The 27372-nt window shown below is 42.4% G+C and overlaps 1 protein-coding gene across 10 annotated transcripts in view; it reads right to left on the bottom strand.

Annotated features, from left to right (window-relative positions):
• Window positions 1–1671: 1671 nt before the first annotated feature.
• Window positions 1672–27372, bottom strand: part of CNOT1 (CCR4-NOT transcription complex subunit 1) — a 105760-nt gene continuing 80059 nt past the window's right edge. For 6 of the 10 annotated variants that reach the window (XM_044986940.1, XM_044986942.1, XM_044986941.1 and 3 more), the window contains 18 exons: window positions 22883–23023; window positions 22698–22802; window positions 21541–21660; window positions 20737–20928; window positions 19162–19304; window positions 18409–18517; window positions 18148–18317; window positions 17007–17259; window positions 12209–12457; window positions 11552–11715; window positions 11164–11281; window positions 10482–10583; window positions 9836–10009; window positions 8002–8151; window positions 6767–6947; window positions 3787–3919; window positions 3393–3527; window positions 1672–2709 (listed from right to left, as the gene is read on the bottom strand). In XM_044986940.1, coding sequence (XP_044842875.1) covers window positions 2631–2709; window positions 3393–3527; window positions 3787–3919; window positions 6767–6947; window positions 8002–8151; window positions 9836–10009; window positions 10482–10583; window positions 11164–11281; window positions 11552–11715; window positions 12209–12457; window positions 17007–17259; window positions 18148–18317; window positions 18409–18517; window positions 19162–19304; window positions 20737–20928; window positions 21541–21660; window positions 22698–22802; window positions 22883–23023 — 2718 coding nt within the window. In that variant the 3' untranslated portion in view covers window positions 1672–2630. The remainder of the gene's footprint in view (window positions 2710–3392; window positions 3528–3786; window positions 3920–6766; window positions 6948–8001; window positions 8152–9835; window positions 10010–10481; window positions 10584–11163; window positions 11282–11551; window positions 11716–12208; window positions 12458–17006; window positions 17260–18147; window positions 18318–18408; window positions 18518–19161; window positions 19305–20736; window positions 20929–21540; window positions 21661–22697; window positions 22803–22882; window positions 23024–27372) is intronic. The other 4 variants (XM_044986944.1, XM_044986946.1, XM_044986945.1 and 1 more) reach the window with 1 other exon arrangement.

The raw sequence follows: 27372 nt of genomic DNA, 5'->3' as shown, positions 1-27372 counted from the left end.
GTGCTGGTCTTAAAGCCATGGTTGCATTGCCCTGGCTCTAGCTAGACCTGCTTCCTTCACCCACAGCATGGCAGGACCCTAATACTTGTGCCTACTAGAGGGAAGGCAGGAAGCCTTTTGCCTGGTTGCAGTGAAGTTGCAGGGGCTGGCTATGATCCTCTCCCTCATTCTGCTTTGCCAGCTTTAAGCAATTTTGTAGGAACAGGCTCAGCCTTTTGAGGCACCAGAGATGCTAGAACAGCTAGCATTAGTTATGCTGAAGGGCATCTGGCCTGTCCCTTGAGTGACTGTTTAGTTCAGTTCTTGATATGGGCTGCTACAGCTGAACTGTGTAACTAAGTTAGTTGATACCAGCACCTATGCTGCTGGTATCCAAAACCCTACTGCAGACCAAGCTAAGAAAGAAAGAGAACCCAGGGTTTTTGTATCTGCAACCAATAACCATGTATCCTAGAAATTCATTTACCATGGGGAACACAGAATGTGTGAGGGCTTCTGCTGTCAGGTTTCATTTTAATCATGGAAAAATGGATTTTCTTCTTCATAAAGTAGGATCCCTGCTAATAACTAGTAAGGCCTCTCCTCACCTTCAGCTGGAGTTCAGTGCAAGTGGGGGCCTGCCTGCCAGAACTGCTTAGGTTTTGTCCAACTGCCTTTGAAGTATTGTAGAGAGGTGCTGTACAAAACACTGTTCAGAGACAGTTTAGGGTGCCAGAATTCAGCATGGTTGTCTCCCTTGGCAACACACAGAAACTAGAGCCAAGGATCCAGTTTCTGTGTGTTGCCAAGGGAGACAACATTGAGGTGAACATGTATGTGTTTGCAGACTAGTGAGTGGAGGTTTTGTTTTGTTTTTTTTTATAAAGATAAGGGGGCATTTTTACATGAAGGTCCTTTCAGAAGAACAGGGAAATAGCCACAGAGCTTTATCAATATTCATTTGAAGGGCTGGTGCTGCTGTTCATGTCTATTCTTTAGAATTTATGAAAGACTGAACAGGCATCTTACCTTTGTAGGTAAATTTTGATATGAGATAAGCAAACATGCTTTCTCCCTTATATATAAAGCAAGCTAAAAAGGGAAAAAAGCCTTAAGTCTTAGCACCTTTTTTATTTGAGATTTGCCTTTGAAGCATGCAGGCCCTGTGTCTGGAGCAGTGAAGTTGTCAAACTGACAGGTTGGCTTTCATCCATCAAAGTTCAATGTGTAGCGACTTTTAATTACTAAATCAGATTCCTTTGAGGGGATTTATGCAGGAATTATATGCATTTGATCACCAAGAATTAAGACGACTGAGCTACATTTTACTGCTTTATCCACTTTTTCTCTTCTCCCATAATGCTATATTAACACAAAGCCTCTCCAGCAAAGGCGAATCTAGCCAGGAAAATATCCAGAGCTCAAGTTTGGATGCTTTGACAACCTGCTAATGGCCTCATTTGTGCATGTGAATTTGTGATTAACCTGAAGAGCCTCACTAGTGTTACACTACCATCCTCTCCTTTGAGAGTGGAGTTACAAACATGACATTTATTTGAATTCTCTCAAGTTCAAAACATGTGTCTAAGGGGCCTGGCCCAGGCAGTATTGTACGATAATGTATTTCAAGTGAATGAGCAGAACTTTGAAAAACCAGCGTAATGGTGCTTCAGAGAATAAGCAGAGCTGCACTTGCTGCATGTCATGACTTTAATGTGTAACTACAGGATGCATACATACAAGAAGTGGGAGAACTAAAGCCCAAGAACTAGAAAGGCTACAAAATACAACACATGGACCAATACATTTACAAAACATTCAAAATCCTTACAAAATGGGCTGTATTGGTCCTTTGTTCTTTTTACAAACTTATGCTGTGTGGCCGCAGGGGGACAGTTCTAGATTTAGCTCCCCCCTTCCAAAAATTTACAAGTGTCAGGGAGAAAAAAAAAAGCTATAGGCCAGGTGTCTACTAAAAACAGCTGACCCTCTCCCGAAGGGCCTGAAGTTTCTTATCCAACAGAAAGGAGGCAGGCTCTGAAGGCTACCTCCCCCCACTGTCAGCAGTTGATTGAGGGGCAGGCAGGAGAAGCAACACTAGACCTTAACCCCAACCCCTCCCTCCCACATTCCATAGTATTCCCCTATCCCAACACATCCACTTTTCTTTTTTTAAACAACTTAGTGATTTAAAGGTCCCCCATCCACAAAGAAAAAAAAATAAGTTACATAATATTTAAAACTGGCTTTTCAATATTCTTTGGGAGTCCGGGAATGTCAGGACAAGGAGGTCTGCCCATGACAAGTGCTTGGCATCAGCAGCTGCCCCTTTATTACAAGCTGGACAGGCACCAGTTATCCACCTGCCTTTAACACAATTTGCACAAACCCAAGAAGTCCAGACAAACGTTTCGGTTCCATGTATTTACACTAGTTCAAAATGATATTCACAGCATCTTCTAAATTTTGGCCAAGAGTCAAAATTTTGCTTTAAACTTTGGAACATGCCCACACAGACTTTCACCCAAAGGCTTGTGTGTACCCAAATCGGGGGGCTGGGAAGGTCAGGAAGAGCTTTAAGGATTCTTCTGTCAGTTTGATGGGAAGGGGACCTCCAGGCTGGCACGCTTACAATACAAGATGCAGTTCATCTAACTGGCACCAGTGCCTTCCATCACTTGCTGTGCCTGCTTCTGCCCCATGCAGCACTGTGCAACTGACTGAAACAACCTAAACATGGACAGAAGAGCAAGAAGTTGAGGGACAGAGCTATATAGTTCAGTCTAAAAATCTTCATTTTGAAACACCTTCAACACTGGGATTTCCTATCAACATAGGAATGCAAGAGCTCACAGTCCACCTAGCACCAAGCTGAATTTTGAGATGCTAGTCTGAAGTAGCCGTAGTCATGGAAAGGGTAGCATAATGGACAATCCTTTTCCCAGTGTGATTGATAGAGCTTTCAGACAGGAATACATTGATTTGAGATTTCAAAAAGAAAACCACCCTCCACTACTGAACACAGCATGTATCAGAGATTTATGAAATATCAAATTACATGGGGTTATGCAATCAAACATGTAAACAGAGGTACCAGAGTCAGACAGTAAACTGTCCTAGGAGCTGGACAGGTTCTAGTCTCACTTCTGCCAGCATATTCTGACATTGTGCTTCACTCCCCACAATCTGTAAAATGCAGTTATTTTACCTGCTTCATGGATGCACTTAGCTATCTATCCACGTAAAGCATTTTATAAGACCAAAGTAGTAATATTTATTGTCACCTATTTTATCCAATGGGGCTTAATATGAAATGGAATATCACCACTAATATTTCCATTATGTGACTGAATAAACCAAAGTGAGCATGAGTTTGATATTAAACCATACCAAAAAAAAAAAAATCTACTCACTTCTCAATTTCCGGAGCACAGTGAACAAACTCATGGTTCCAGAATTTAAATGCTGGATTTTTTATCAGCTCAATGAAGGTAATGAGGAGACCCCATGGGTGAGGTCTATTTACAATCAGTCGTTCCAACAGTACCCTGAAGAAAAACAAACAAGGAAGGCTCAACACAGATCTCCTGGAAGACACCGATAATTTACAACACAGCACAGTGAAGAGAACACAGGTTTGCTCTTGCAAACAGCATCAATTGCACTAGGTGTTCTTGTTCTATAGCATTAGACAGTAACATTGTACAACTCAACATAACACCTGCCTCCAAAACTAGAAGTCATTTAATTTCAAGCGAAGTGAAAAGTTGAACTATAAAGGTTGTGAATGTAACTGCCCCTCCTCACCTAGTGATCTGTTCCTGGATAGCCTCAGTATTGGCCTCTGCAAATAGGTAAAGCATGGTACAACTGAAATAGTGCGTATGGCTGTTTGGGTACCGCAGCTGATTGGCAATTGCATTCAAGAAGAGGTACCGACCTGGAAAGACAAAGTAGGTATTTAGTAGGAAGTAATTCATTTCTCTTAGACAACATAATGGAACAAGTATCAGAGGGGTAGCCGTGTTTGCTGCTTTTACAGATCCAGACTAAGAGTCCTATGGCACCTTATAGACTAACAGACGTATTGGAGCATGAGCTTTCGTAGGTGAATACCCACTTCGTCGGATGCATGTGCATATTCACCCATGAAAGCTCATGCTCCATGTTAGTCTATAAGGTGCCACAGAACCCTTTGCTACTCTATAATGGAACAAGGAAGCACCCTAGCACTGCTTAAGGATTCAGATGTATGGTTCTGCACTACATAGTTTAAAGAAACTTCAGTAAAAAGCAAAAAACAATTAGGGTGCTTCACAACATTGATCCCAGCTGGAGTTCTTGTACCAAGAATTTGGGCTTCCTCTTCATGAAATCTGTTTCAAAGCAGTACAGGTTAGCAGCTGTCCCAGGAGGGCTGAACAAGATTTCCTTTCATTGTACAGATTCAGAATTCTCAAAGCAACATTCCTACACCAAATTTAGAATCTTTTTAAAATTTTAAAGGAGAGAGTAGTTACGGACCTTGAGGCCGATGGCAACTGGGACAAATTACAGCATGGTTTTACGAAAGGTAGATCGTGCCAAACCAACCTGATCTCCTTCTTTGAGAAAGTAACAGATTTTTTAGACAAGGGAAATGCGGTGGATCTAATATATCTTGATTTCAGTAAGGCGTTTGATACGGTACCGCATGAGGAATTACTGGTTAAATTGGAAAAGATGGGGATCGAAATGAAAATCCAGAGGTGGATAAGGAGCTGGTTAAAGGGGAGACTGCAGAGGGTCGTATTGAAGGGTGATCTGTCGGGTTGGAGGGGGGTTACCAGTGAAGTTCCTCAAGGTTCGGTTTTGGGTCCGATTTTATTTAATCTATTTATCGCTGGCCTCGGAACCAAAAGTAGGAGTGGGCTGATAAAGTTTGCGGATGACACCAAGTTGGGAGGTATTGCCAATTCGGAAAAGGATCGGGATATCCTCCAGGGAGATTTGGATGACCTTGTAAACTGGAGTATTAGTAACAGGATGAAATTCAATAATGAGAAGTGTAAGGTTATGCATTTAGGGATGACTAACAAGAATTTTAGTTATAAGCTGGGGACGCACCAGCTGGAAGTAACGGAGGAGGAGAAGGACCTAGGAGTCCTGGTTGATCGTAGGATGACTATGAGTAGGCAATGTGATGTGGCCGTTAAAAAAGCTAATGCGGTCTTGGGATGCATTAGGCGAGGTATTTCTAGTAGAGATAAGGAGGTGCTAGTCCCGTTATATAAGGCGTTGGTGAGACCTCATTTGGAGTATTGTGTGCAGTTTTGGTCTCCCATGTTTAAGAAGGATGAATTCAAACTGGAATGGGTACAAAGAAGGGCCACTAGAATGATCCGAGGAATGGAAAGCCTGTCGTATGAAAGGAGACTTGAGGAGCTCGGTTTGTTTTCCTTAACCAAAAGAAGGATAAGAGGAGATATGATTGCACTCTTTAAATATATCAGAGGGATAAATACCAGGGAAGGAGAGGAATTATTTCAGCTCAGTGCTAATGTGGACACGAGGACAAACGGATATAAATTGTCAGGAAATTTAGGCTTGAAATTAGACGAAGGTTTCTAACCATCAGAGGAGTACAATTCTGGAACAGCCTAACGAGGGAAACAGTGGGGGCGAAGGACCTCCATGACTTTAAGATTAAGCTGGATAAGTTTATGGAGGGGATGGTATGATAGGATAACGGGTTTAGTCAATAGGTCAATAACGTGCCACACTGGTAATTAGTACAAAGGGTCAATGTTGGGATATTGTTAGCCTTTTCCCGAGGGTCTGGCTGGAGAGTCTTGCCCACATGCTCGGGGTTCAGCTGATCGCCATATTTGGGGTCGGGAAGGAATTTTCCTCCAGGGTAGATTGGCAGTGGCCCTGGAGGTTTTTCGCCTTCCTCCGAAGCATGGGGCAGGGGTCGCTTGCTGGTGGATTATCTGCTACTTGAAGTCTTTAAATCATGATTTGGAGCATTCAACAGCAGAGCCAAGGGAGAGAATTAGTTCAGGAGTGGGTGGATCGGCTTATGTGGCCTGCATCTTGCAGGAGGTCAGACTAGATGATCATAATGGTCCCTTCTGATCTTGAATTCTATGATTCTATGATCTTCTATTACATTAATTAATATTCATAATACACTTTGGAAGATTAAAGTTTCTAAGTGAAGTGTTACATGCCAAGTATTATCCTATTATAAACACTTTATATTTCACAAGCCAAGCAGGTGTAAATTAGCTCTTTTGCAATCTTACCCTCTACTACTTATCTTCAATGGATGCTATTTATTAAATCCTCCCAGGGCAGAGATACCAGTTTTAGTGTTGATTACTCCAGACTCTAGAGAACATGACCCTTGTGTCTATCTTGAAGCACAGCTCATTGCACTTAAGGGTTATACCATGTAAAGGGGTGGGCGGGTGACTACCTGATCTCAGCACATTAAATAAGTTTCCAGTAGAGGAAAGAATCAATATTTCTCTAACGAGTCAAAATCTAGTTCACTCCAAAATTAACTTTTTCTACATAGCGAATAGTCAATGTGTTTCAGATAAGTTTAGTTCCAATAAAATATTTTTAGTGTATTCAGAACTATCTTCTAATGCAGTGTTGCTTAATACAAAACCACTAGCAGTTAAGTGGTATTTCAGTTTTTTCCATAGTACCCAGAGCTAATCTGCTCTCTTAACTAAGGTGGTTTCAAGAACCATTTCAGGCTAGAAGCAAACAACTGATCCAGAGAAGTTCTGCTTACCTTCTGTGTCCAGGTCCACAGCCAAGTTCTGGAAAATGTCCATGTGAGCCGAATGGGTGATAGTGCTCATAGAGGGTGTGCTGCCTTTGTTGTGAATATGTGCAATAGCCTGAGTGCCTACATAGAGCACCAGTGCATTAATCAGCTGGATGTTGTAGCGATTGCCAGGTTCGTTTGATACCTAGTGGGCACAGCACAAGAAAAAGGTTAGCTTTTTACAGTCCTTGAGAGTTCTTAGGGACTGTGTGAAAGGAATGATTTGGAGAGATTTTCAGCATTCAAATATCTGCTTTATGCAGAAAGCAATGTCTAAGTATAAATCTAAATTTGGGTTTCTTACTTAGTGTTTGCCAATACCTCTCTACACTAGAGAGTATGAGACCCGAGACAGACACTCTAAATTAAATTACAGCCTAAATAGCCAACTTTTAGTACCCAATTCTGTTGCAAGTCAAGCTCTGCAGTTACTGAATTCACATTTAACACACACTGAAGTGGGCGTTAGCTTCCATGGCCTGATTTTCAGAAGCGTTTGTGTATACATGAAACATTTGCAATTGCATGAAACTATGTACCAATCTGAATGTATAATTACACAAATAAAGAATTTCCATTAACAAGTGACTCAAAAGCAACTTCTGACTTGAACTTGTTTAATCAGTTTTAGAAACGGATTAGTTGAGGTGAATTCAATAAAGTCTGGTGAGAGTCTCAAAGATGTCCAGGTTAAAAGCGCTAAGCTGATTTGAGAATTGCTGAAAAGACAGCAGACATGGACACCTCCTCAGCCAGCTGGTACCAGGGGCTCTCACTGCAGGAGGAAACCATCAGAACACACTGGTTTGGGGAATTTTTGCCAATTCATGCACTGAAGTAGTTTCAGGAGTAGGAGTTTCAGGTACCCTGAATGGCAAGTGAAGTCCTATTTTTCTACAGGACTAAGATGGACTCTTCTCAAAGCTACCTCGCTTGAGGATCACTGAAGTTAACACTCCCACTGTCAAAACACCACATTTTCTTTGGTGATACTAAATTAACAAAGATTATATTTGTTGTGCATTGAGAAACACACTGAGTATCTAGCAGGCAAGAGCATTTTTGGAGGCTCTTATCCCAGTCACATCTTCCAAGCAGTACATCACAGTATTTTATACCTGCTGTGTCACATTATTTCACTTCCTACATGGTTTTCAGCCTCAGAATCTAAAAACATTTTCAGGGATGGATCCACTAACCTGTAGATTGCTGCGCAAGTCAGACAGGAAAGTGACAGGGGAGCGAGTTTTGAGATAGGAATCCAAATCTTTTTTGAACTGAGGTGGCATCACTCCAGTAAAGTTGGTGAGTATTCGTGGTGCAATATTAATCTCGCTTAACATGTCCACCTGCCAAAGAAAAAGTCCATTAGTAATCCTTTAACTCCTGCTATTTAAAACCAAAATTTTGGTTGCAAGACTTGCTAAGGAAAGGAAGTTTGAGTTCGTCATACCAGCCACTCCTATCTATACCTTTTTATATCAGAAGGTATAACATGAAATTCAATTCCCCTGGTGCACTGCTGGAGCTCTTTATCTTTGTTGTCAGACTTCAAAATAACTCATTTCTTAATCTGACGTCACTTACAAATTGATGAAGACGGGATACATCATAGGACAAGTAATGGGATACACAGCCTGAACTCTCTAAATTAACTGTTTGAAATCAGGCTAGATTGGTAGCATTCATTCAAAGATAGTGTCTGATACCTGTGTGAAGTGGATTTGGAAGTCTTATTCTAGCTCCCAGAGAATGAGTCCACATCAAAAACTGCCACCCACATTCGGTTCTCTTTTCTGCAGCCCCAGCAAGGAAGATGAACACGAAGTGGGCCATCAAAAACTATCACTCCTGCCACTTTTAGAGGTGGTTCATGCAGTAAGGGATGACACGTTGGGGCTTGTGGGGAAGCTCACACTGCTGCAGCTGTACCCATTATGTGGATTAGAAGACTACAGTCTTCAGGATTTAAATAGGCCAAAGCAGTAATTCAATTAAAATTTACTGACACTTCAGAATGGCTGATTTAAAAAAAAATTGTAACTGGAGACAGGAAGTAACTAATGTGTATTTTGAGAAGAGTCATAAGTACACCATGCAGAGAGCACTTCATTTTTTTGATCCAGTGGAGAGGACAATTGCTCTTTTCAGTGGTTGCTCAACTGGATTCCAGCCAAGCATACACCAGGGTGGATGAAATGTACTGTACACATCCAACTTCTAGAAACCAGAGCAAGAAATGAAGTGCAAGTTGTCAGTTGAGCTCTGTTTGACTTACTTCCTTTAAGAAAACTGGAGCATACTGAATCAACATGGAAGACTTCCAAAGTAGTCAGTGGTTTCACAGATAAGTGAACAGGAGGTAAACTAGTGTAGTACACACAACTGGAATGCTAGAGAAGGGAGCACGAATCCCAGTATCATACCTCTACTGGTCTTAAGTGTGGCCTCAACATCTTTGCTCCAGTGTTTAGTAGTCAAGCATGATCAAGAAAGCCTCCATTTGCTTCAGATTTTCATACCCAAACCCCTTATGGTATTTTACTGTGAGCAATGCAGTGTCCTGTTCGATGCTCCTCAGCTGAGCTAAGAAAGCCAAAGGACCTGATCCAGCAATTGGATCCGTACAGGAGACCCCTGCAGCCATGTAAAGATCCACTCCCATCAGTGAAGCACCACACGGATGCAAATGTCTGTCCATGTGGATCAGACTGCAGGGCCAGAGGCTTGGACTTTTATGTTCTACAGGATGAGGACTGAGTCTCTCTCTCTCTCTCTCTCTCTCTCTCTCAAGTCTCTAGCACATTGAGACTTTTATAGCAACTTATAACAGGCTATTTTATTTAACTAATTCCAATGATGAATTGCATATCCAAAGTGTTAAATACTTTGGAAACTTCTAGGTTGTTGTGTTTATCAAAATAGGATTTTGTTTCTGAAGTTTCACTCTTCCATATTGTATTTAAAAGAAACCATGCAATAAAGTTTCCCATTGTTTCCATGTGTGATAGTTTGAGATGGCATGCTACCTACTTTTAGGTTGGGAGTGAAAGGATCTGGAAGTCTCATGTTACGTGGGAAGGCACTCAGGATCAGATTCCTTAATTGGATACAGTTTGGTGGGATCACATCACAGAACCCATAGTGGTAGTCACAAAGGAATTCTGGGAAATCATGCAATAAGACCAGCAACACACGCAGAGTGCCCTACAAAAGAAAAGGGAATGAGCCATGTAATTAGCAGGTTCTGAGCTTCCCCCAACAGCAACTGTACCACAACCAGGCAAGCAAAAAGGGCAGAGGAGACCTTTTTCTTCCTGATGCATCATGTAATCAAAGTTTCTTCCTGGTAATGAATTTAATAAGGCAGTGTCTAGCAGTCAAATGCATTCCCTGGTCTCCAGTGTCTTACAGCAAAGTTTCAGCTTACTATCAAACTCTGATCAGTTACCTGTAATTAACAGTGCAAGCACTCATCTCCTGACCACTGTCAATACCTAAACTGTACTTAAATTCACCTCTAACTCACAAAAGATAGTGGAGTCAAATTAAAAAAAGAAAAAAAAAAAAGGTGAAATGTTTATATTCAGCTAACAAAAACAAGTTACTTTCCAGCGCACTCTAACCCATCTTCAAAGTGCTTCCCTGGAAAATACCTGCATCAGCCAACACTGTTTACCTTGTAGAGAATTTGCATAGGTTTAGTGAGTTCCACATTTCTAAGGAAAGGAGCCAAGTACTTGAAGAGATCAATTAGCAGCTGGGCATACATAGGCCAACCCTGCCAAGAGAAAAACCATCACATAAGTAATGTATAAACAAAAGCAATTAAACCTAGATTGTTAGGGTTTGGTAAAGAGCAGAGTAAATAGAGATACATCATGTTTAGATGTATCTAAAGTCTGAAATGATCATTTGCACTAGGACTAATCTGACTACAGTACAGCTCGTTTTCTGAGTGTCGCAAGGTTACCTGGAATGTGTATTTAAAAAAAAAAAAAAAGTCTTCCTCTGTTTTGTATAGTACCAAGCATGCTATGCTTAACTGACATGGAAAGCAATGAACAGTACAACCTGTGACAGTGACAGAAAGCTTATGGGTAAATTTGATGATTTTGTTTACAGTGGAAACCCTTATTTACAAAATTCCCCAGTTACCCAAATCTTGACAGTTTATTGGAACAGGGTCACCCCTCCATGCAGTTGTTAGTTACTGTGAATACAGAAAACTGCATGTGAAGACATGCTACTAATGCACTTCAAAATAAAATAAATAAAAAGATGTGAAACAGCATCCAATCAGTTAGGCACCCTTCTCAGTAAGAGTTTTATAATTTATAGAAGATAAACTGCAGCCACACCTTCTGCTGTGGTGTATGTGCCAGCATTCTTGCAATAAATATCCGATGGGAGATCAGTTCCAGCCAGGCATAAACAAAACCCGGAGCTTTTGTAGGCCTCAGGATGTGAAATGTGTTACTGAAAGAAAAGTTAAAGCTGATTAAGAGTGCACAGTGGTAAGACTGGTTTTCACAAATGTTGCGAGAGAATGTACATAGTGCTAATAGTAAGACATTAGCATCTACATTTTACTAATAACCTCCAATAATTAGACAATACACGATACTATGGTTACAAAAATGATCAGAGCTGCCACTACGAAGCTGTCAAGTTACTTTTAAATCCAAGTCCTCACCCTATTAGAAAGCTTAAGTTCTCGGCAACAGCCATTCATTTAGAAGTACGTACCAGAAGGCTGTAAGGGTCTGGAAGTTGATGGTCTCCAGCACATGTTCAGGAGCATTTAATTCTAACAGCAACATGATGAAAATGCGGTGGTAAGGAAGCTGCTGAAACTCACTCTGCCGAACATCATGGTCCTGGAGGAGAACTCCCACCACTATACCAAGAACCTAAAGAAATGAACGAACAAGCTTCACTGTTTTTAACATGTCAATTGTAGAAACCATTTCACTAATCAAAGCCTGCATTCTGAGTACTTTTGGTAACCAGAATGCACCATATTGATTGTCCATTAAGTGTGCAGCTCAGCCTCAAACAGATCCAAGTTTCCACCCAGCCAATGGTATTTATTGTGGGTTTCAGCCTTAAGACGTTTTTTGTATCCGGGGCACTTTACGTTCATTTTAAAAATCTGACAGCATTGGCCTTTTCAGCAACAAAGGAGGAAGTTCAATACCACATTTGAAATTGGTCAAAGCTACCTAGCTTAGCCTGCAGTCCTGCCTATACCCCATTTCAGAGTCATCTGAAAGTTTAGTTCCCATCTCAGACAGTCTGCCCCACCCCAAGTTAAGGCCTATGTTTTAGCTCACAAGCAGAAATACATCTGGTTATGTAATCTAGGCATGTCAAGTACTGCTTGGAAGAGGGAGGATTTCCAACCTTGTTCAGTAGGTTGATCTTTGTGACAGTGTTGGTTGCCTCCCCAGAGTGCTTCACTAGCAGTGCAATAAGCCGCACAAAGGCATCCAGGTTGTGGTAGCATTTGGCTCTGATCATGGTGGGATTGGCGGCTGGATTGTGCTGCTGCTCAGCCTGAGCACGATAGCTGATTTCAACACACATTTCAGTGCAAAGACGAAAGAACCGAGTTATCAGGTCATCCGTTTTCAGGATTCCTTGCTGGTGCATCTATTACGAGGACAAGAAAAACCCTCAGAACTACAGACTATGGTAATTTTTAAAAAAACTTCACTGTTCTACTGAAGCAAACAAGTAACATTTTTATGATAATTCATCTGCCATGCAACATGGATGGAACTACTGCCTGTTTCTTTTTACAGAGAGGTAGTTATGAGATTACCTCCTCCATTTACTCCCAAAACAGATGTTTCTAAAACAAACAGGAACAGCTAGAGAGTTAAAGCTGTGCTCCTACACAAAAGTACTTTATCAATGGCACCTGCTTCTAAATGAGAAAAATATCCTGTGATCCTACTTTCAACCATCAGAGCTGATGAAGTGTGGTTCAATATTAGTGCAGCAGTATCCTTCCTCTGCTACTGGTGGCTTAAGCCTTGGAAGGAGGAGAAGAGTAGAGGCAAGAATTCAAGTTGCCCCACCTTTAGGAGCCCACAGATTGCATCAGAGTGATTGGGGTTGGTAAAGTTTGCCTGATGCTTTGTTGGACAATAGTGGTACAAATCTACTTGTTAACTCATAGTTGGATACTGCGCTTCACCTGTTAAGAACAATTTTTTCATAGGAACATAACATGCCAAAAAGAATGCTAGACTCTGCATAGTTTCAGTGGCCAGTGCCTGTATCTCTAGATAAAACTCTTTTGAGTTTGGTAACAAAGTACAAGGTTAAACAGGAGTAAGCTATTAATTCAGATTAGTAATGGACCCCAACTTTGCAGTTCTTGGACAAACCACCTTTTTGGAAGTTACAGCTACGCTGTCAGTGTAGCACTTAAAAGCAGCAGAAATTCTACTGCAGTGAAACTGGCATGAGTAGCTATGTCAAACTTTCAGGGGAAGCTTCTAGAACAGTGGGTCTTAAACTATTTTTTACTGGCGACCCCTTTCACATTGCAAGCCTGCGAGTGCAACCCCCACAATAAATTAAACACGCTTTTCAATATATTTAACACCATTATAAATGCTGGAGGCAAGGAGGGTTTGGGGTGGAGGTTGACAGCTCGCAACCCCCCATGTAATGACCTCAACCCCCTGAGGGGTCCTGACCCCCAGTTTGAGAACCCCTGTTCTGGAATGTATGAAGTTACTTTTGAAAAGTGCAGGTACATGCCTGCTTTGTTGTAAGACACGTGCTCCTTGATTTAAGGAAGCGCTGGGGAAGACGTGATAGTATTTCATTAAAGCAGCCAACACAGACTGTTTTGAGCCCTATCCCCTTGTCCAGTTGTTACCAGAGCTCCTTTTTTATCTCATGTAACTTAACAAGGAAAAGAAAGTCAAGACTGCAGCAAAGCATTTCAAAAAGTTTTCAGTTATTTCAAACCTTTCCAAAAATCTAGCAGCCCTAATTACATTTGTTCAGAGTGTAAAGTAGCCCAAAATTTCACCAAAGCCATTTTCTTACTGTTCATTGAGGGGGCAGAAGTGGGACTGAAATAGCTCATGCAGAGTAAAGATAAACAAGAGGTAGAGAAAGATGCTACAAAGAGTTATGTACAAGACCCATGAAGGGTTATTATATGCCAAGAGGCAGAAAGAACATACACAACATAAGTTACTCTGTAAAGACCGAACGTGAGGGCAAGGCAGCACAAGAGAAAGGTAAACAAAAATTAATATGGGTGCAAGTTGTAACGTATACATTATCTATCTTTATAAAGAGCATCATCATATAGCATTTACAACCAGACAGAAAGTGAGACATTAGTATAAACTATGTAGATGCTCTTTTATGGGCTAGAGCAGGGGTCAGCAACCTTTCAGCAGTGCTGTGCTGAGTCTTCATTTATTCACTCATTTAAGGTTTCGCGTGCCAGTAATACATGTTTTTAGAAAGTCTCTTTCTATAAGTCTATATTATATAACTGAACTATTGTATGTAAAGTAAACAAGGTTTTCAAAATGTTGAAGAAGCGTCATTTAAAATTAAATTAAAATGCTGATCTTACACCGCCAGCCTGCTCAGCTTGCTGCCAGCCTGGGGTTCTGTTCACCGAGGCCGGCAGCAGGCTGGGCAGGGCCTGCGGCCGGGACCCCAGACCGGGGGGTGGGGGTGGTTTCAGGGGTCAGGGCAGAGGGCTGGGTGTGTGTGTGTGGGGTCAGGGCAGAGGGCTAGGGTGCTCGGCCCATAGGGGTGCTCCCAGCCTCCTGCCCTGAGCAACCCTGAGCGGCTCAGGGCAGGGGGCTGGAAGGGATATGCCCTGTTCCACCCCCTTTCCCAAGGCCCCATCCCTACCTCTCGCCGTCTCCTCTACAGAGCTGTGTGCACACTGCCGCTCTTCCCCCTCGCTAGGGCCATCAACTGATTGGCGCAGGGAAGGAGAGAGGGCGGGGCAGAAAAGCACCACACTGGGGGAAGCTTGGCTGGCGCAGAACCCAGCTTCTGCCTCCTGCCCCCAGGGGGGAGACCGGTGGGGGGGCTGAGGGCCGGAACCGCAGCAGGCAGCTGCGTGCCACTCAAAATCAGCTCGCGTGCCGTGTTTGGCACACGTGCCGTAAGTTGCCGACCCCTGGCTAGAGTGTTTTTACAGAGGGTTATCAGCCTCACTCAAACATGTTTTGGCACAAGGAAGGGGGGGGGGGGGGATCTTCTACACTGCAGGTAGGGTAGTAAGGTCCCTTCCATAGGGGGTGTATGGAGTAGCCCAGGTTGTGCAAGATTTGTTTTTACCCATACTGCACCACCACCTCAAGGAAAGAGAAGATTACAAGAATTTTTTTGTTAGACCAGCACAGAGAATAGAATCTTACACTCAAGGGCCTGCCAGGAGCTACCTGACAGTTTCAACCTCTTAGTGTTCGTACAGCCCCCAATCTCTTATAGAAACCAGAGAAGCAAAGAGGCTCCATCACCTGGAGCCAATAAAACGAAGACGTAGAGCTGACAAAGTGAAGGTAGTTATGTGACTGAGCTGCATTTTCAATAGCCTCACACAAGCCATGAAAAGTAGGTACCTTTCTGTACGCCACATAAAAGCACTCAGGGAAAAAGAGCAAAGCACAACACTAGTTTCTTGGTCCCCTCATACAAAAAAGGAGCCACATAAGCAATCCTTTTATGCCTGTCAGAGATCATAGCCACATCAGCAATACTCCACAGGTATCAGTAGCCAAAGCAGCTGATCAGATAGTGAGTATGAATTTAGTTCCCATCCATCACAAGGAAAACATTGACTATTTAAACTAGGGACATCTGTGCCATGACCTGGCCTGAAGCCAGAATGAAGAGAGTACAGGAAGTTTGAGAGCGGCAACTCTGGCAATGCTTGTCAGCCTCTCAAGTGAAAGGGTTACAAGCTAGACTAGATTATTCATATCAAGAAAGGGTGTGGGAGCTTCTAGTTAGAGCTGACTCAAATAGATGGATAAAGAAAGCAATACCCCTTAGCTGGGCTCCATTCCGCTTGCCCTGGCCTCTCAGTGAGACACCTGAACTCCAGTTTAGGTTTCATATAGCTGTTGCTTAGTGGCTGGTCAGTCTTCTATGGAATATCTAGGTTCTCACTGCTTAGTTTTGAAGGAGGAAGTCTCATCAGCAGTCAGTCTACAGAGTAAATTGGGAACTTCCTCTCCTTGCAGCCATGGCTAAATTGGCTTTGTAGCAAGTGCAGCTGTAACTGCAAATTCTATTTTAGCATAAGTCTTGCTGCTGGTTTACAACATACGTCAAATGGCTGCATTTTTGTCCATATCCAAAGAGTGACAGTAAGTAGAAACACTGGCCTACTTAAATCTCACTTCTCTTCACTGCAATCCCCATCCTACTCCCACCCAAGTGGGTGGAGTTCCAACTCTTCAGGCAACCCTGTAGTCACGTATGTCAAAGTAGAAGCAAGAGGAATGGCACTGTTTACACTATTTAAGTTTAGAAACAATTTTAACCCATCCAGTTTAATAGTTTCCTCCAAGCATTGGCCTGCTAAACCCAGGGTTGTGAGTTCAATCCTTGAGGGGGCCATTTAGGGATCTGGGGCAAAAAAATCTGTCTGGGGATTGGTCCTGCTTTGAGCAGAGAGTTGGACTAAATGACCTCCTGAGGTCCCTTCCAACCCTGATATTCTATGAAAAACAAATGGATAAAAATTGAAGGCATTTCCTGTTTAGGCAGGACAAGGCAATCAGATACACTTCCACCCACCAGACATTGGTTTCTCTAGACTGACTTTGCCACACAGTTTCTGCTAAGTGTAGGGGAGAAGCAATGTTAATTTCGTTTGACACAGCTGTCAGAGCTATTACCAAGATCTGTCTCAATAGAAGCTCTCCTGCTGCTAGATTTACCCAATAGAATCACAACCTGCACTGACAATTTGTTGTTGTAGTAATTGAATTGGAACAGCACTCACTGAAGGGAGGAGAGATTTTCCACTAAAGTCTCATCACTGATGAGAAAAACATATGCCATAGCACATAAGCTAGACAGAACTTTGATAGGGGTCATACTCATGAAAACTTCAAAAGGATGTTGAACACTGATACATAACACTGTGCTTTAACATTGAGGGCACCACACCCTACTTATGTCGAATAAAAAGCACCTTTCTTTCCAAAAGCTCTACCTGTCCAACAAACGCAGAGAAAGCTTTGGTACTGTCACGGCCAGCTGCAGCTGAATGGTAGAGATTCACCCATTCCCTCAGTAGATACTCTGCCTTCTCCCTCAGGCCTGGTGGATCATCATACTCAGAGGCTTGGGAGATCCCAGAATGCATCATGAAGTTAGGGCCTCCATGAGCACGGTCAATCATTGCTTCATAGTTGGATCGGACCACTTCCATCAACTGGGGTAATCTAGTGAAACAGACAGACCCAAAGAATTAGTCCTATACATTTTATTTTTGGGAATAGTGCGTAAATGTGAAGCTATTGAGACTAAATTAAAACATTGCAAGCCACTCAGCGACTGCCCTTCTGATACCATATATTAGTCTCATTGTGCTATATGTAATACAATGCTCTGGAAGGAGCTTTACTCCCATAGCTTCCCTGTACAATCTAAATTACCAACTCATTCGTAGGAAAAGTCAAATTTGAAGCCCAGCCCTACTCCCTGAACTTGGGAAGGATGGCTTTGCCAAAACACTCATCACAGGATGAAAGCTTCACTTCCTATGGATTAGTGGGGCCCTTAGGAGGAGAGGGACCAGTGACAGATGCCACTGCCTAGTAGTCAGATCTGTGATAGAGTAGACTGCACTGAAAGTGTTCCTTATGTAAGATCTCAGACCATCAGAGCAAGTCAATAGATACTTGGCTGCAGCAACAGAAAGGTTAAGGATTAAAAAAAAGTTAGGTTGGGTTAGAAACCACGTTAGCTAATACAGGTTATTTCTCTACCAGTCTCTGCCCACTCTAGACAAACCTAAAATGGCTGAGTGAGATACTAAGAATCTTTTTGATATCCTGGTGTTGGAATATAGTGCATAGCAGAGCTTCTTCTGCCCCAAAGAAAGCCTTATTGCAGTTGTTTTTCCAAAGTGCATACAAATGTGTGTAAGTTTTAAATATAGAAGAGTTTCAGGTGGGGAGAACTACATCATTGATATCAAGACAGAACTAAATGTATCTGAGAGGAAGTTTAAGTCAGAATATGCAAAAAGAATACAGTTTTAAGCCATTTTAAATCAGATCACTATTGAGCACCTTAGAGAAGTTCATTGACCAGTATTTCAGTCTCACCCTTCTGGAGCATTCCCTCTGGAGTGAGCATTAATCCTCATCAGAGTCTCAATGGTGTGGAACAGATCTGCTTCTGTTACATGGGCTACACTCCTCTCATCCACCAACAAGATCCTCACCAACTGCATGGCAAATGCCACTGCCATGTAGTTCAAGCCATTCTCCATTGACTGCCAAGATGGAAAATGTAGTCAAGAATATGAAGTATAAACCCTTTACTGAACTGATTACATGAAGTATATTCAAAGGGTAAACTCTTACCTGTGCCAAGTGAAGATCGTACTGCTGCATGGTAACAAGGTGATTGCGGATTAGCAGCTCCACAGCTTCTACATTGTACTTATACTCATCCCGGCATTCAATCAAGCATCTAGAAAAATTAGACACCTTTTTATACATGCTTGTTTAGCCTAGCTGGACCTATTAGAAAAATGCAATGCCTCGAGAAAGCTAGAGACTTGAGACACTAATTTACTGTTCAACTCTAACGGAGATATCCTCTACAGGGTTCACCAAGTTAGTTTGATCTTAATTGTCAACTGCATCACAGAGCAGTCTAAAGCTTCGCCAAATCTTAGCTCTGGTCATCAGTCCTTTTTAAAGGCTTTTTACACTGAACCAATGATGCTCTATTTTCAAAGCTTGTCTGCCTACCAAGCACTCCTGGAATCAGTCTCTAGTAGAATCAACACATCAACATGCAGGAGACTTATTCAAACTAGATTCTCTCTAAAAAAAAAGTGACAAAACTGTCATGCCCAAGGTATGTTTAAACTTTTTAATAAAAGTAGTTTCCTATCAAACTCTAGGGCAAAGGAGCAATACTTAGTCACCTAATTTTAGTTCAGCATAGACAAGACAAACTAGAAGTGACAAATTAGGTAGGAGTTAGTCTTTTGTACAGTTATACCATTTTACACACAACTGTTCTGGAATCACAAATGGTAACTCAACAAGACTAGAGGACAAGGTATGAGGTATTCAAATAAGTGTTCTCTTCCTCCCATTACTGACCTGGTGATCTGCTTGTTACACCATGGAGACCCATAGGCACGGCCATCCTGCAGAGCTTTCAGTACAAGTAGGTGACACTCACGGTAGCGGAGCAGGAGGTCAGCATCTGCACCACTGGTGGCATCTAGTAAGCCCTCAACAGCCTAGAAGAGAAGCAACTGGTCAGCACATATGGAAAATCCAGTCCTGCACTACTGCCTCCTGAAACAATCCGTGAACTTTAAGTACTTTCCTCCAAAAGCGGTTTTTAACCTTAAGATGTGGCAGCTGCAATACTATCCAAAAACCTGTGATCTCTGCTCATATTGCCATAATATTCGGAAAGGTCTTATATAAGTTTACCAGAGAGAGGGCATCTAGGTAACTGCTCATTCTCCACAAAGGTTTTAACAAAGTATTCTGCAGGTCTCTACCATGTCTTAGTGATTTTATATAAACACTAAACAGCAAGAAAAAAATTGCAACTCTTTGGGCTGCAACATCAATAAGCCAATGTCTTTTCATCAAACCCGGGTTCTAGAGTATAATTCTATGTCTGGCTCAGATAAGAACATGGATGAAAATAAACTGGGTGAGAAAATACCCGTTGATAGAAGCAAGCATTCAGACAGTCTACATTAGTAGAAGTGGCCAGTTCAGGTGCGGCTTAACACATGGCAGCTAAGCCAGTCATAAAAAAGAACTTTTCCCTCCTAGTGTAATACAGGGTATCAGCTTATAGATCAATTTAGCTGATCAAGGTGCGATCTAGGCTCCTGCCAAGATCTAGTCAAGACAAAACCAGTAGAGGGTGTCCACACCGTCTACTGAAGATGTAAAACTATTTTCACAACTGGTTTTCAGCTTTTTAGCACTTTTGGCTCTATCATTGTTCCTGGATTGTAAGAGAGCAGTGGCACTTGAGTGTCTTAATACTAGTTTCCTCACAGAGCTTGCAAGATTCTCCTGCATTTGTCATCTCTAGACACTCATCACTATAAAGCCATACATACTATGCTCAGACTCTAGGTTAGGAGTACTGTAATATGCTCTACTTAGTGTTATCCTTGATGTTTCAATTACTGCAGAATGCAGAATTATTGCAGTATAGCCCCTGTGCTCAGCACTATTAGTTTTGTCTACTTCCAGGTGCAATTCAAAGGTACTGATGAGCATATTTAAAGGAATCCAAGTTGATCTGGAAGCAGATTAAGAGACTGGCTTTTGCACTCTAAGTGCAAGATCATCCCAGTTGATCTTAACTGCGTTCAACAGACTTAATTCTGCAGGGTCTCAGTGAGGAACCTCTATAGTGTTGGAACTTGTTCCCCTTGGTGACTTGCCTAAGTATGGCATCCTAGAGTGCATGATGCCAAGTGTCTGCATCTTGTGTGTAATCTGTTTTTGCTTCTTTCATTTCTTAAGATCTGAAAAAGGCAGTATTGGTCCTTCAATACAATTCACTGAGTAGTTCCTCACAATATTTGTTCAATTCTAACTATGCATCTGCCAGCTAATAGGTCTTCTACTGGCAAAAGGAGTAGTAAAAGCAAACTGAACTGCATATGAGCTGACACAGGAGAACTTGATACTAACCTTCTGGAGCAGTCCAAGCGCGGCTATAGCATCACGGGAGTTACGAGCCACTACTACAGCCTCCAACAGACTGCGTAAGGCTTGAGCTTGTGGGTTCATGGCCAGGGTATGTGGTATGGATTGTAGGTGTTGTTCCAGTTCTGTCATACATTTATCATAGATCTGTGCTACATCATCTGTAGCCCAAGCTTGCTGTTTTAAAAGAAAGTGCATGTGTTTAGTATGACTAGGCAAGGATTAATTATAATTGTGTGTGTTGTGGGGGGGGTGTTAAAGAGTAAAACAAGTATGTAGAATTCATTAAATAGCAATTAATCTTTTGACTGCAGCAGAACCTCTGGCACCAGAAGATGCATTGTAAAGACGACTCTTAACTCAAATGCCAATTTAATTCCTTGATTAGTGATATTTTACTTGAATGTACAGTCAGATACTGGTAGCATACTAGATTGTGTAACTGGCAGAGGCGAACCAAATATCCCACTTTAGTTACAAGTTGGTCCATTAACAAGCTCCCAGAAATACCAGCATGGTTACCCATTTCATTCTCAAAAGTTACATATCTAGTCCTCTCAGATCCATGAGTAGCACTTCAGAATTCAAACAAAAATATACATGATGTAAGGATGGTGTTAAGTTTCCTTCAATTTGGCTGTAGAGGCCACCAACATCCCTCAAAAAAAGATAGTTTTCTGAGAGCCATAAAAGCCTGATTACCCACTGGTATTCTATCTGAAACTCTGCACTGTTCATCAAAATGGCATTGGTATTTTCAAGCCAACACACAGTTACAGAAATCTGTACCTTCATAGGCTGAGCCAAGAATCCTGTGGGTTGGGTTAAATCATTGGTAGGCAAGAAGCCGGGGACATTGCGTGCAAACTCTTCATAAACAGCCAGCTGTTTTGGGTCCACACCACCAACCTTTATAATGAAAAAAAGTGGCACGTCCTTTATTTGGCACTGACAGTGAAGAAAAAAGTAAAGGGCAAGTTGTGCAATTACAGTTCTAATAAGTGACCTATACCAATAGTTCTCAACCAAGAGTATGCGTAACCCTGGGGGTACAGAGAGGTCTTCTGGGGGTACATCAACTCATCTAGGTATTTGCCTAGGTTTACAACAGGCTACAGAAAAAGCACTAGGGAAGTCAGTACAAACTAAAATTTCATACCGACAATGACTTGTTTATACTGCTCTTTATACTGAAATAAGTACAATATTTATATTCCAATTGATTTATAATTGTATGGTAAAAATGAGAAAGTAAGCAATTTTTCAGCAAGTGCGCTGTGACACTGTATTTTTATGTCTGATTTTGTAAGCAAGTAGTTTTTAAGTGAGGTGAAACTTTGGGTATGCAAGACAAATCAGACTCCTGAAAGGGCTACAGTAGTCTGGAAGGTTGAGAGCCACTGACCTACAGAGCATAAACACAAAGCTGTACAAATCCAGGTAAGAGTTCAGTACAGGGTTGGCAGGAATCCTATATTTCCCACACCCTACTTAACAGCAAAGCAGGAAAATCCCTCAGTCTATGCTGCTGCACTTAAGTATGCAGCCTATCCATTTCTTTCTGCCACTGAAAACTGTCTGCAGTTTTAGTGAAGTAGATGTCATCTTAGAAGGTGATGAGAAGCAAAAATAGATTAGAAAGATGGAGAGTCACTAGAGTGTCTTCCACCACCACCACTGAAGGAGTATTGTAGACAAGCTCTAGAAGGAACATACAATATCCTCAGAGCTGAGAGGAAGGGAAGAGGAGAACTGAATAACTTATTTCACAAGCAAAGTTGTATATGTTTCAGCTACTAAGCAGCTGGATTATTAGCCATGAGACCAAGGCAAAGAAATACTCATCTGCTAAGTGTTGCCACCTCCTCCTGCAGTTTTAAGATTAGGGAGAGAGGGAGAAGAGCAACATCACAAAAAATTTAAAAATTCAGCAAGTACGTTCTCACCTTCAATCTGATCTGCTCTGGCATTCGCTCAGCCTGGTAAGTTAATACAACAGGATCACAGTACCGACGACCCTCTTGTCTAGCATGCTTTCTGAGCTCAAATTCCTGCAAAAGCAATAATAGAGAAGTTGGTACTAGGTATTGTTTATGTGAAGCCTCTAGAAAATAGACACTTCTATACTTACAGTTGCCAGCCTCTTGTCCATTTCAGGGCCTGCCTTTTCCACAGCTGTCTTCTGAATGAAGCAACATGCTAATTCACAGTTATCCTGAGCTAACTGTGCAGCTGCCTGCTCCATCATCTCCCTCTGCTGTGGGGATGCTGCCTATTAAAAAACAGTATATTAATGAAGGCTGTAAGTTTCCACTGTAAAATGCATCAGTTAATCTTGAAATCTGAGCCACTGACTATACATAATGCCAGTATCAAACAGGGATGTTCTCATGAACATGAGTCACTTTGCATGAAGTTAAATGCTTTATGTTTTATATTTTATATCAAAACTTTCAGTAAACCATGCAGGTAGGGGAGCTAACAAGCAACTTGATCAAGAAATAAAATCAAGAGGGATCTCCTGTACCTCCAGTGTGCGGAATTAAGGAAGAAAGCCCATCAGTACTAGGCTGACAGAGCAGTCGGTTCCTATGCAGGAGAAAACAAGCTTCATGTTAAACAGTCTATGGCCCACACAAACTAAGAAAAGTCATCTGCAGCTAGCAGAGTAAGTTGCTCTATTTATTCCAATGGCATGTGAAACACTGACCCTAAAAACTTTTTCCAAGTAAATCTGTCAACAGCTTCCATCTCCAGAAAGACTACGCGACCACTGCTCTACTTTAGGAAATGAGTCCTGATGGGAAATACAGGTCACAGACAGACCTATTTTCAGGGGTACAGAACTTGCATTGCAGTAATAAGATATGGGTGCCCAGTACCTCAGAAAACCATGTCAATATGGTACAGTCAAATTTTCATATACAATATAGCCTTAACTAGAATGCCAGTATTTTTCCCTTAGCATTTACAAAGGGAAGTGTGCAGGCAACAGCACAATCTATGCTACATTCAAGACAGACAAGAAAGACAGGAAAAGGCATTATGAATCCAGACATTTTGGAACAGTATTTTAGGAGTATACACAAGATGTCAAAGCTATCAGAACCATTAGTCTCTTCCCCCCACCCCCCCAATCAGAGAGTCTACTCCTTTTTTTACCATTCTTTTCTGAAAACCAGATTGCCTCCTCTAGACATTAAAATTGGTATCTACTAACCCAGTCTAGGGACAAAAGCTGGATTTAACAACTGATTTAAGGTTCACCTTCTGCAGTACCTTTTCCTCTGCAGCATTATCTTTTTAACAGCAACACTTTACAGTAAAACTAGTTTGTAATCCAGGAAAATTCTATTTTAATGCCTTTAGCTTCAAGGGTAGAGAAATCCCTGCTGCTTTTAGATTTCTACAAACAAGGATAGTACAAAGTATCACTTAAGCAGTGAGCCTCTGCAAAACTGAAATAATCCTTGGCTGTCCCTTAATTCAGAAAACCATGTAAACACAGAGATTTACCTGCTTCTGACTCTTTGGGAAACTGCCACAAATTCTGAGATTATTAATCCTTTTTTCCAGCTCATGTTATTTTGATAATCATAGCTTTAGCCATGATTGACGTAGTTAGTCTCCCAAAAAGGGAGTTGTCAGCATCTGCAGGCAAAAATCCAATGCATCTATTTTAAGCATGAAACTCAAGGTGGATGTTTGCATCATATCCAATTTTCTATGACTCAAGTCTACAGAAATTGATGATCTCACCTCTAAGAAGGCTAGACTGTCAGAAAAGGAAGATCACTTACCTTATAGTAACTGGAGATCTTCAAGATGTGTGGTCCCCATGGGACACTCTGTACATGGGCATACTCTCCATGCATCTAAGACCGGAAGAGTATTCGGTTGGCCTGCATCTATGCCCTATACCACCTCAAGATCTGAACCGCGGGTACAAAGGGTGGTGCAGATCAACTGCCTCTCCAGTTCCTACTCTAGCATGAATCAAGTGAGAATCTGAGCAGAGGGAAAAAGGAGGCTGGGACATGAATACCTGCAGGGACCACACATCTTGAAGAACTACAATTACAATAAGAGCAGTAACCTTTCTTCCTTCACATGCCGGGCCGGCACTGTGGGTGAACTCCCAAACAGGGCTCATAGAGGAGGGTGTGAGGAAGTTTCCCACACCACAACTGCGGGAATGCTGAAACAAAGGAAGCATCCTTGGCAGAAGCTTGCACTAGGGCAAAAATGCTTACTAAAAGTGTGAATGGAGCCCCAAGGTGCTGCCTGCAAATCTCTGAGAATGGGCTCATGGGTTCAAATTGAAGGTTCAATATGTGCCAACAGCACCAGGTTTTAATACCGGGGAGAATGTTCTAATAATGCCTTTTAGGAATTTCACAGTTGCAGGATGATGAAAACCAAGCAGTAGTCCACTGAAGCAGGAAAGGCATTAATAGCTGCTAAGTAGTGAACTAATGGATACAGCTGATGTCTTCAAGGATAGAAGATACTCCAGGATAAGAGGCACCCCAGACTCCTCACAGGAGATAAGTGACACTGCTGATACCAAATGGAAAAATCATTCCATGTGGCAGGATAGCCCTTCCTTGTTGAGAGTTTCCTGCTATCACTGAGGATGGACTGTACTTGTGAACATGCTCTCTAAAAATTATTTGTCCGTACTAAAACCGGACTACCAGATGGACAGAGGCTGGTCCCGTTTCCGTTCTGAGGCACTAGGTGTATGTATGGGCAAGAGGTCATCTGCAGACAGTGGTGAACTAGAACTGCCTTGGCCATCACCAAGATTACTGTTGCCTTTTCCTGCCTGATCTTCCTGAGACCAACCACTGTACCAGGAAGGCATCCCCTCTGGAATTGTGCCCCTAGGCAGCTTAAGAGCAATAGGCTGCATATGTGTTTCCTTGGGTTGCAAAGAGGTCCCAGGATGGGAATCCCTATTGCTGAAAATTATACAACATTCCTGAAGAGTGCAGCTCCCACTCATAATGCACCAGTTCCAGAGCTTGATTGCCTCCCAGCAAAGTGGGGCAGACTTCACTCCCCCTTGTTTTTATATAATAAACAGTCATGTTGTCCCACCTGATCTGGACACACATGGACCATACGAAGGGTAGGAAGATCTTGCACACGTCATGCATTGCCTGAAGCTTGAGAAGACATATGTAATCGGGACTATCGTAGAGTTTGCAGACCCTGATCAGTATGGTCATCTGTGTGTTCCCTCTCTCATCAGGGAGGCATCTGTAATAAGTCTGTTTGTAGGTGATGTGAGAACAAAAAGTGAACCCCTACACAGACATGGTCCTTCATTTCCTACCAGGTGAGTGACGGCCAGATGCTCTATGGAAGCAAGACTCTCTTATCCAGGGAGACCCTGCTCAAAGTGAGACTGTCTGCAACCAGGCCTGATGACACCATAAGTGAAGCCTTGCACATGACTCCCTTTGCATGAGGCCATATAGCATACCAGGACCAGGCAGAACTGGACTGTTATCTGGGGGCTGAGCCAAAGTTGGGCCTCTGTCCCAAGGTAAGCAAGCTTTGGCTGCTTGCACATTCGGGTTTGCTCTTACAAATTCTAGAACTTGTGCAGGGATTAAAGGAGGAGACTTTTCTGGATATACCTGAAATCCCAAGGAAGGAAAGAGGCTGAGTAAGGAGGCAACTGGCACTCGTGCTCTCTCATACAACTGTCCCATGAGCAGCCAGTCACTTAGGTAGGGAAATATTAGGCTGCCTTATCAGCACATATCCACTGCTGCCATGGACAGTACCTTAGGGCTATCAAGAGGCTGAATTGGGCACTCTGTTGCAAGTGCTCTAAGCCTAGTAAAGCACAGGAAGTTCCTGTGTGCGGGGTGAAGGTCTACATAAAAATAAGCATACTTCAAATCAAGAGGCACATACCAAATGCCTTTGCTCAGGGAGGGGATTACAGTGGCCAGTGTAGTCATCCTAAATTTTGAACGATGAATGAAGACATTTAGCTGCAAGGTCCAGGATGGCTCTCCAGGCCCCACTTCTTTTTAGAGATGAGGAAAATGTTTGGAATAAAAGCTCTTCCCCCTTTGTGGGGGTGGTACGGGCTCTCCTGCCCCTAACTGGATTAGGGAGTCCACCTCTTGTCTGAGAATGATCTCATGAAAGGGGGTCCTTGAAGAGAGATAGGGAGGGAGGTCTGGAGAAAGGGCAGCAAGGAATTTCGTCAGGTAGCCAGTTGAGATAACATCTAACAGTAAACTGTTCAATGCGATATTCTGCCACATGAGGAGAAATGTGTCAGGCAGCCATCTAAAGGGGTGGTGGTAACTGCCTTCCTGGGAGGCAGGTGAGACTGAAGAGGGGAAGGCAGTGGTTGTGGCTTCTGTTCTGCTGTATCCTCTATGGCTTCCTAGGGGGCTCACAGGCTATAGTGCTGGATGGTACCAATGAGAAGGCAGGCTGCGACATTTCCTATGGAGTACCTGGGTATATATCCTCAAAGAGCAGAGGGTGGCATGAAAGTCCTTGAGGGATTGAAGCTACTCATGTCTTCTCGCTAAATAGGTTATTATCCTTGAAGGGGAGATCCTCTATTGTTCCTTGGATCGCCTTCGG

Source organism: Mauremys mutica, chromosome 14 (genome assembly GCF_020497125.1).
Source record: "Mauremys mutica isolate MM-2020 ecotype Southern chromosome 14, ASM2049712v1, whole genome shotgun sequence".
Lineage (NCBI taxonomy): Eukaryota > Metazoa > Chordata > Testudines > Geoemydidae > Mauremys > Mauremys mutica.
The sequence above is the reverse complement of the archived record's forward strand: the minus strand, read 5'-3'. Positions and strand labels throughout refer to the sequence as shown.